The sequence below is a fragment of the Pinus tabuliformis genome, chromosome 6 (assembly GCF_031772625.1).
Source record: "Pinus tabuliformis cultivar Carrire ecotype Pingquan chromosome 6, CPIR1, whole genome shotgun sequence".
Classification (NCBI taxonomy): domain Eukaryota; kingdom Viridiplantae; phylum Streptophyta; class Pinopsida; order Pinales; family Pinaceae; genus Pinus; species Pinus tabuliformis.
In genome coordinates, this window is record NC_142292.1 from 1,837,540,607 (window position 1) to 1,837,551,259 (window position 10,653).

Genomic DNA, 10,653 nt, shown 5'->3' on the forward strand with positions numbered 1-10,653 from the left:
GATGGATGTTGAGCTCTGGGAGCACCAGGGGGCTTGGTGTACTTCTTGGAGCGATGAGCGACCATAAGGTGAGTGGTTTACCTTCCCTTAATGGTGCGGGATACACAGGGTGAGTGGTTCACCTTCCCCTGTGATATCCCATGGTGACGTATGCATAGGTTGAGTGGTTCACCTTCTCCTATGGCATATGAGCAGGATGAGTGGTTCACCTTCTCTTGTCAGCACATCCTACCCATGCAATCCGAGACTCATGGGAAGTACCTCTCATATGGCCAATGAGTAGGGAAATGAGGATAGGGCCCATAGTACTACCGATGGACGCATCGTGTACTACCGTACTCCCTATGCTAGGATGTTGATATTGATCTAGATCAATGGAAACTGACTTCGGGTCAGTTACGAGTGATATGACACACTCTCTATTATTGGAGACTAACTTCGGATCAATGGAGAATGGTATGATACATTCTCGATCATTTCTTCTTTCTTCATAGTTCAGTAGAACAAAGTAGAGCAGGGCAGAGACAGGGATGGTACAGATTGTCAGACAGTTTGGTAGGTGAAGTTTTCCCTAGCTAAGAGGGAGGGTTAAATTTGGCAACTAGGGCCAAGCTTCACCTTGGATAGCTCATATGACGCAGGTGATATTTTTATTGGATTCCTCTCTCTGATAGGTGTAGGATTGATCTAAAGATCATCCCATTCTAACATGTACAAATGGAATTATGAATTTATTTTGATTATGGACAAATTGTCAAGGTCGGCCAGCCATCTAATTTGCACCCTCAAGCCCTCAACGTTGCATATAAATACAAGGAGCCTCCTCATTTTGTCATCTCATCTCACACTCATTCTTCTCTCTCCTTCATTGATTGGGTACGAATTTCAGAGGCAGCTCTCCACACGTGCGAAGAAGAGAAGGGTTTTTTGTTCTAGCCATTGACCAGAGTTGACCGAAATTGCAGGAGGTTGTTTTGACTTGCGTTGACTAGCATTGACCTGTTTTGACTACGGTTTTGGGTGGAAGATCTCTGTTTGGGTAGGTCGCATTTTTGGGCACAAAAAACCGAGGTTGTTTGACCACTATTTGACCAGCGCTAACTGCATAAGGGTTCGCTGCAGTGTTGACTTTCGTTGACAGATTTGTTTGGACTTTTTCAAACTGTTTTTGGGCTGATTTGACTAGCTCTTAGAGGTCGAGTTGACCGAGTTTGACTGAGCTGTTTTGGAGGTCAAAACCTGCCCTGTTGACCAACGTTGACTTTTTGGTTAAGGCTTTCTGTTACTGTTGTTTGACTAGTCAGATTTCACTTTGATTGGGCAAGTGAAAATTATATATTGTACTCTCTCTCTCTCTCTCTGTTGAACTTTTGAAGAATTATAAGGAGAATTGATCAAGGGTTCCCCACATTTGGGATTGTCCCTGACTGGTGCCATATCTTGTGTCCTCTTGTCTTGGCATGTCTTCTACTGTTATTGTTTATGTTCTATCTGCATTTTACTATCATGTTGATGTGATTGCTAAACTGGATATTGATATTGGGCTAACAAGAAAATTGAAGTAAAATTGCTCCTAAGCATAGGACATATCATTGTTACCTAAAATTAACAGGATCCTTATTGAATCAATTAAGGATCACCTCATTCCATTTGTGGCAACGTTGGACAAATGATATCTATGATAGATTGACAAAGTTGTATGCAGTAAGCACCTCAAGACAAAAAATATCCTTATAAAGTCGATTGTACAAGACAAGGGGATCCTTTGATGAAGACATTAATTCATATCTTGTGAAGGTATCTCAGTTGAGGGATCAACTACATGCACTTGGTGAAACAATGCTCTGCCTCCTAAATAGAAGTCGTTTGTATTCCAAACTTTGATGACTTGTAGTCTCAATGTGTTTTGGAAGAGACCAGGTTGAAAGTAAAGGACGATACTGATTCTAATGGAAAGCATCAAGCCTTTGCTGCTAAAGCGAATAAGTTAAAGAGAGGAAAGTTTGGGAAGTTTGAGCCTCATCAAAAAGGTAGACATGTCCTGGATACAATTTTTTGAATGCAACAAGTATGGACACCTTAAGAAAGATTTTCCTAGGAATCCTCAACATAAGAGAGGTAATAAAAGAAAGGAAAGGGATGGAGCTCACATATCCAAAGATAATCAAGAACATGAAAAGAAACCAAAGGAAGAAGATCCTAGGGATCTCTTCTATTGAGTAGCTCCATTATAATGAAGTCTTTGCAGAAAAGGGTAGGACATGTAGATGCTTCGGTAGAAGCATTGATGTTGGCATCATATATAGCAACTTGCAAATTTAGAAGAATTCATTGTAAACAAATCCGTTGCATTGAAGCAATCATCTAGGAAGCAAAAGGTAGAAGAATTCATGCAGCAACTTGACAACATTAAGTCATGATGATGAAGGATCTCATAGATTCTCTTTGAATGGAATCATGGGAAGATTTCTACATCTAGTAGAAGAAGGACCATGATAACATTCTACAATTTCAAATTATAGAGCAAGCTTCCTAGAAGTTTGCAGGTACAGTTGCAGCATGAAGGAAGTCTCATCTTCAAGATGAGAAGAAGTGAACCAGATGACAGGTTGAAGAGAGAGGTTGCAAGAATATGCCTAGTTGCATGAGCATGTTATGCCTTGCTAAAGTTTGGACTCTTTCAGTTGAAGACACGATTTCAGTGATCAATATCCAATATGGTCTCTTGAAGTTTGTAAGTTCGCTAACTTGAGAAGTCGTAGAAATTTTGTTCGATGTGACAAAGACTCTAGTTGACTGATAACTAGATACATGAAGGTGGACCATGATGAAGGATGTTGATAACTGATGAAGCAAGACATGACATCTTGTGGAGAAGCTATCATGACTTGGTAACTCTGATATTGATTAGACATTGATGATTTTATATGACTTTGCTACCTAAAAGAATATGTTGCAGGAATTGATGTGACAAGTTAGGAACTGTCTTATTGCAACTCAATTATATGCTTGCATAGATTGAGTGGATAACTTTGGCATATGGCCCAAAGGATTGTATACATCATGCTAGCAAAAAAGGTAGTAGGACACAAGATAGCTCGATGGTCATGTTTTGAAAGATCACTTTCCCAATGTTTAGAGGGAGCTATGTCTAAGCTCTACATTGATTAGTTCTTAAAGATATAGCTGATAACGATTGATGATATGGAAAGTGATGGTATGCACCCTGTCTTATAGAAAAGTTGTGAAAGAAAGGCCGAAATTCACAAAGGATATGATGGTGCAAAAAGTAGGAGCCCTGGTAGCTACTACTATGATATCCATGGAAGAATTGGTAGCTTATGGTGGACACATCTCCCTAGTTGGGAGGGAGCTTGGATATATTCCCTTTGTGTGGGGGGGAATGAGTTTGTCCTCCCTGGTTGAGAGGGAGTGATGATGGACATAGTTCTCTACTTCATGTGTCATGCACTAGGCCAGGACTAACAGTTGTACGTCTAGTGAAGGCCATGGAGAGAGAATGGGGTCCAAAGGATTGGGTAAGCATCTGAGATTAGTACTCCTTGAGGATTTGGAATCCAAGATAGGGAAGTGGTCTCGTGGACCAACACTCTTTGAGGATTGGACAAGGTATCCAAGACAAGAGTGGTCGAAGATGACCGATATTCTTTGAGGATTGGAAATTCAAGACAAGAACAGTCCTAGAAGGATATACCTTGTGAACATCTAGATGGCGTATATGCCTTGAGAGGTAGTGTGGTGTCCCACATAAAGCCTCCCAGCATTGTGCTCTGATCTTATGGAGAGATAGAGCTTGTTAGTCAAGGCCTTGCTATGTTGACAATGTTGGTTATGATGATATGATGTTGATGCTTAAGGATGGCTTACTAATCCGACTCTTCTTATAAGAACTTTTCAAAGTGAGTCCTATCTTTGTACCGATTGGACAATTGTCAATACCTCCCTAGTTAAGAGGGAGTGTTGGATAATGTAACTAGTTTCGGTCTTCATAATTGTCATTTGACTCATGTCATGATGTAATGATGTTTAGAACAAAAGAAAAGTATTTATGTAAAGCATGGGTTTCATGCTCAAGTCATTTGTCAGTAGGTCAAGCATCCATTAAATGCTCTTAGGGTCTACATGAGTCAAAGTGTCTTTGACATATTGTAAAAGTCCCCTTCAGACATTTGTATCAAAAGAAGAAAATTATTTTGTGTTTTCAAAATGTCTAGAAGGCTCCTAAGACCAAGTTGGCCAGCTTATGTGAAGTTGGCCTAGAGAGGGCTAATGGAGCTTCTTGGAAGGCTATAAAAAAGAAGAACTTTGACCTATTTTGGGACACATCAAGCACATATATTTTGGATTTGGTATGCAATTAGAATAGGCATACGAAGGTCCTAGAACGCTAGAAGAGCCTAACAAAGAAAGAATCAAGCCCTAATCTATATGGAAGTTTATATTATATCAATAGTTTACTCTCTCGTGTAAGAAACCTAGGGTTTCTGAGCTCTCCACAGATCTGAAATTGTAGGAAGGTGTTGTAGACTATTTTAGTGAGAACGTAAGGCTAGAAGAGCCATCATCTTGAAAAAAAATTGCTTCGCTACCTTTGGAGGCTTTGTCTTGCATTGGAGAAGGAAGATTGGTTGGATGGCTTGGTTCTTGGTGGTTGCCATGGTCTTGGTTTTGGTCTTGGAAGTATCCTTTGAATTAATTCTATAAGAAGAAAAGTTATTTCTAGGTTTTCCCCTTGGAGGGGTTTTGCCCTGGCTTGGAGCCTATATCTTGTGTTCATCTTTGTATGGTTGTGATTTTCATTGTTTAGCAATTGTCTTGAAGATAAGAACACAATAATAAAGAAGAAGAAGTAATAAGAACATCACAAGAAATTGTCAAGTTAAGGAAAATCAAATTAATTAAAAAAACTTCATGTTGCCCTAATCGATTTTCCAACATTTCCTTTGTTCCTTTAGTAATTTTTGAAGTGAGTTCCATACGCCTTTGTCACAGTAAGGAGAGAGTCAAGCCTTTCAAGTAAAAATTTCAAAGGGTATGTTTTGCACTACCCTCTACTTTATTTTATTGAATTTATGTTGAAATATTAAAGTAATTATCCATTGTGAATTTCCTTTTTATATCGCTCAGACACCCCCCGCCCCCAAGGTGGGGGAGGCATGTCCCCCACAATTTCCACACTTCAAGGATGAGGGGCACGTGGGGAATTGTTTCCCCACATTCCCCTTTGGGGAAAACTCTAGGAAACACATAAGGAAATGTTTCATTGGTCTAGGAGATGCATTTCCCCATGGGGTGTGTCTGGGTGCTCGCCCCCCCCCAAATCTCGCAAGAAGGAGAGCACTCAGCTCTATCCTTTTACTTAAATTTTGAGCGTTATCAATAATTGTTTTGAGATGTTTGAGAGCAATTCGAACCTCATCTATGGAGAGAGTATAATTTCATATCCCATTTAAAATTCAACAAACTTAACAATTTTCAAAATTTTAGGATTGGCAGGATTACAACATTTCCACTAGATCGCATAATGATGAATTTGAATGGAATGAATTGTTATTGTTAAGATTTTAACATTATTATTTTTATTTTTATAATTTGAAAGATGAGGAGTCCCCTTGAATTTTGACATCTCCCTTGAATTTCCCTAAAATTTGAGGGCACTCCTACATGTCCCCCATGTGCATCTCCCCGCTCTTGCATTTGTTGATTTTGGGTAGCATCGGATGTGCTCTAGCTCCGAAATTTTGTGGAGGGGCTAGAACACATGAGATCTCCAAGACCCAAAAATCGTTTGGAGAAATTCCACCCGGATTGTATTTTATTAAAATAATTAATATTTTTAATGGGGTTCCTAAGTCTAAACTTAGGAAAATTAAAATATTAATAGGTATTACTGAAAACATGGGTGAGAAGCTTCTAAGAGACGAGGATCAAGTCTAATGAAAATTAAAATATTAATAGGTATTAATGAAAACATGGGTGAGAAGCTTCTAAGAGACGAGGATCAAGTCTAATTTAATCTTAACCATTGATTAGAGATTAGATCACGACCATTGATTTCTCAACAGGAAAAATATAAATGGAGGCTTGGGTTCAATGGAGAAGACACAGAGAGAGATTGAGGAAATCGATTTTCTCAGGTGAGAAGTTCTCAGGACGGAAATCGATTGGGGAGATCTTGTCGCTAAGGGACAATGATAGTTCGGAAATACAGACAGAGAGGCGGAGAGAAGCTTGTGGAGGCAGCACAGTAGCCAGGATTGTTGACATTGGGCCAGTCTGGGCCCATACAGCCTTGACGCAGAGCCAGAAAGGCCAACGCAGAGGGGAAGAGTTGCCTTGCACACAGAGTGTCAGAACTGTCGGAAACTGTCGGAACAACCGGGGAAAGTTGATGCAGTGGGCAAAAGAGCTAACGCAGAGCCTCAGAGAGCTCCACGCAGGCCCATGCAGTTACTACGAAGGGGCAGCGCAGTTGTAGCCGGGGCCAGTGAGATTTGCTACCAGATCAACCGGAATCTGCCAGGTGAAGTGAGGTAAAACTCACTCAGGTTTTCCGCCATTGTATTTCTATGCCACTGGTTTGCTGGGAGGGCAACCAGCGTTTGTATTCAAAACTTCTGCTTAACAATAGAAAAACCTCAGAGTTGTTGCATCGGTTTTCGCGCCTTCGGTTTTTTCGGGGACGTTGAGTCCAAAAATAAGTGTGTCCTTTGTGTGATTGTCTCATTTATTTTTTAGTACTTGATTTGTATATTGGTGTAGGTTGCAGTGTATTTGCATTTAATATTTTCTGAATATTTATGCAAATAACTTGTTGAAGAACACAAGTATGTAATGCAAATCAGTTTACTGCAATAGGATTTCTGGTTTGTTAGGTTCAGAAATTTTCACAGCATTCCACTATCCTTACTATCCTAAAAACTTGGTGGAACATTGTAGTTTTTCTACACATGTGAAATTTGAATCTTGGTTGTTATCAAGCTAGTGGCTCTAGCTCTTTCAATCCGGTAGAGCCCACTAAAAATATGGAATCTAAAACATAAAATACCGTGGACCAATTTATAATTTTTTAACCAAAGACTGAACATCTATGTATATGAATCATGATTTCATATTTACATTGAAAAGTTTCCATTGTAATATAAATGAGGATGTACATTTATGTGTTACCAATATGAATGAGGACAAGCATTCATGTATTTGGATATTTGTATAGCAAACTGTCCATGATAAGTATGAATGAGGATGGTCCAATTTTGTTATGAATATGAAATTTCTCTCTTTGAATATGTACCTGTGGAATTTTGAAAGACTAGAGAGAGAGAGAGAGAGAGTACATATTCAAAGAGAAATAGAATATGTACTTTCTATATGACTTGCCATGCATAATCAATAATAACAAATTAAAAATTAAACCTTAAGAACCCTATAATGATACTAGTGGGAAAACCTGAGAAATTTTGTATCACCAACCATACTCATTTGTCTTTCTCATTTCTGTGAGCACTGCCTTAAAGCACTTCAACAAATAATAACACACTTAAAAATAATCGCATCATAATAACACACTTAAAAATAATCACATCTAGAGGCGACTTGCTCTATTGCTCTACAGCTTAGGGGGTGAGCAATCGATAAAAAAAGTAATCACACGAAGACAAACGAATTGTTCTACAGCTCAAATGGGGATGAGCGCTCGATCCACACTTCGTCTAACAGTGCAATGAATCTACAAACAGAGAATGCGGGTTTGGTGTATACGGTATAGACTGTAGCACAGACCCATCTCTCTGATATGGATTTCAAGTTCGTGAAACTCGAGAATGCAAAATCTCGAATTCAGCTCATGCTGCTCCCTTGTATGATACCGGTGATTTATAGAGGGACGCTGTCTGGTATGTCATTTAGTCTATAGAGAGGTCATCCAGGCTAAGCCAGTTGATGTTTGTTCTAAGTACTAGTTTTTTTCTACTTGCCCTTGCTTGTGGATGTTTGCACACTTTTAAATGTTTTTTTCAATAGAGTTTAAAAGAAAGTAGTTTCAAATAAAAAAGTTTGAAATTCGAGATTTGCAAACTTAAGCTTCAAAACTCCAGAGTTTAGAGTTCAGGAGGTATAAGATATAGGTTTAGATGAGTTTGTACTAAGAATAACAGCATTTTTTACTGTAAGTACTAGTTTTTTCTACTTGCCCTTGCTTGTGGATGTCTGCACACTTTTAAATGTTTTTTTCAATAGAGTTTAAAAGAAAGTAATTTCAAATAAAAAAGTTTGAAATTCGAGATTTGCAAACTTAAGCTTCAAAACTCCAGAGTTTAGAGTTCAGAGGGTATAAGATACAGGTTTAGATGAGTTTGTACTAAGAATAACAGCTATCAAACAGAGCTTACTGGATAAAGAGAGTAAACAAAATGAGCAAATACACACCATTGGCATTCGCTGGTTCTGGCTGATGACCTTGACATTCTCCTCCATTCAAGGAGCTCTTGGGAAAATTTTCTGCCATGATATCCAGATTGAATCTCGAAATCGACCCAAGACTATTATTGCTGGCCATATTATGCCAATCCCACACAAATTTCCCGGCGTTTGAGAGCGCAGAATGCACTTTTACCCTAGGCAGCGCAACCGCGATAGTGTAACCCCGCTGTCGCAACTTATGCAAAGCGGGAGCAAAGTCCACATCGCCAGAAATCAAAAGAATCAGAGCAGGAGGCCTATTGTCCAGAGCAAACAAAAACATGTCAATCAGTATGGCCTTGTCGGCCGCATCTTTATACCCACTGGGGACATCAATGAGATTGATGCCGGTATTCTGGCAGCCCCGTCTGATCTCCTTGGACAGACGGCTGTAATCTCCGTATGCAGAGAAGGTAGTGATGCCTCCCTTCACTCCGCCATGAACCATCAGTGAGTTTCTAACATTTCCTGAGACATCCATTGGAGGGACTCCCGCCGGTATAGGGCAGTTTTCTATGTCCCACAGAATGGCCACTGGCCCTTCCGTGTCAAGGTCATCCATTTCATCCGCTGCTTCTGCGTTGCCCATATCTAGGCGCCCTGTGCGTGTTTTCCTCCTCTTTCGGCTCCCCATTCCGTTCTTCTCAGACATTGAAACCAGGTTAAAGCAAACCAGTTTAAAGCAGAGACAAGGAAACGCTCCAAAGAAACGTAGGTATTCATGTTTAAGTGCAAATGAGCATGGGCAGATGATAGGTGGGTTTAGGTTTTAAATTGGTTCCAGTGAGTCGGGGAGATGGTCAGAGAGTTTCGAGTCCACGTGGCATCAAGTGTTAATAAGCCCACTAGCATGTTGGGCAAGGGCTAACGACCCTGTCATATGCTGTCATATGGCATTAAATGTCTGCTCAGCTGCAAGCTCGTTAGCCATATCTAACACGCGTGTCCGGTGACTTTCGGAACACTCCGTCCCCACCTCTTGATTATCCGAACACTCCGTCCCCACCTTGTGTTTTATGGCTAATGAGCTTGCAACTGAGCGGCATTTAATGCCCTATGGCAGGCTCGTTAGCCCTTGCTAGCATGTTGAGAGAAGAGTTGACATGTTATATGTTTTAGATGGTGGTACAAAGTCATTTTATTAATGTCCACGAGGTTAAAATAGTTTATGGGACAAATTGTTTCTATATCTAATTCTTTTATTTAGTGTTTTTCCCTGAAGCCTCACAATAAACACTTCCAATTTCTCAACAAAACTTTCGCTGAATAAATTATCTCAATACCTAGTTATAAGAATATATGCATAACTTTCTCCTATGTCTTTGAAGGCCTCTCATTCTAAAATGAAATGGTTTTTTGTTTCCACTTTTCCCCCACACTTCTTTTGGCCTTTTCCAGCGTCGTCCTTCACAACATAGTTGATGAGAATTAGTCCTTAACTGTGCAATAAGAATTTTAGCTCTCCAAGAAATATTGGCCCCTATGTACGTTTTTTTTGTTGATGATTATGAGTGGGATTAAACTCTTCAATATAGTACTTTTTCTTTCTCCCTAGTACGCTTGTGAAACTTATCCATAACAAAAGATTTTATCTCTTTACTTTTTATGGGACACATGTTCAAGCAAATACCTCATTTACTAAACCATTTGTTATTTTTTCGTATCCAAGTCTTCTTTCTTTCGCACAAAATGTCATTAAAGACAACCTTAGGCCATTTGTCATCTTCCATTTGCTCAGTTTTCTTTAAATACCTTATGACTCGCACCATAGCAATTGCTTCAATAGAAGCAGCCCTTATTTCATTTAACAAGATATCATAAGGAACTACATTTTTAATTTTGAATTTGTTTATAATCAAATGCTTCTGAAATTTCTTAATTTGTTTTCACTATATGTCGGATGTATTGTTGGCCCATGGCTCAAAACCGTAGTGAATCATCAGAATCACTAAAAGCCCAAAAAGAGTTTGAGTGGTTTTCCGGTCCCATAACTCTACCTCTCTACACCTATTTTGAAAAGCATAAAATGTTTTCCAACCCCCCAAAATTCTTTTCTTTCTACAGTCATCCCAGGTTAGATTTATGTTGAAGTCAATTTCAAGGTACCTGTAATTTGAAACTTCTTTGAGAGTGTTGCCTTCAAAATAGAACTTATGTTGGTTATGTTTTCTT

General features: G+C 39.3%; 1 protein-coding gene across 3 annotated transcripts in view; it reads right to left on the minus strand.

Moving 5' to 3' along the window:
* LOC149266344 (uncharacterized) overlaps positions 1-9,230 on the minus strand; it is a 60,072-nt gene extending 50,842 nt beyond the window's left edge. For 2 of the 3 annotated variants that reach the window (XM_089430344.1, XM_089430345.1), the window contains exon 1: positions 8,449-9,229. In XM_089430344.1, the coding sequence (XP_089286470.1) occupies positions 8,449-9,133 (685 nt within the window). In that variant the 5' untranslated portion in view covers positions 9,134-9,229. Of the gene's footprint in view, positions 1-8,448 lie in introns of all 3 variants that reach the window. The other variant, XM_089430341.1, reaches the window with a different exon arrangement.
* Positions 9,231-10,653: the final 1,423 nt, after the last annotated feature.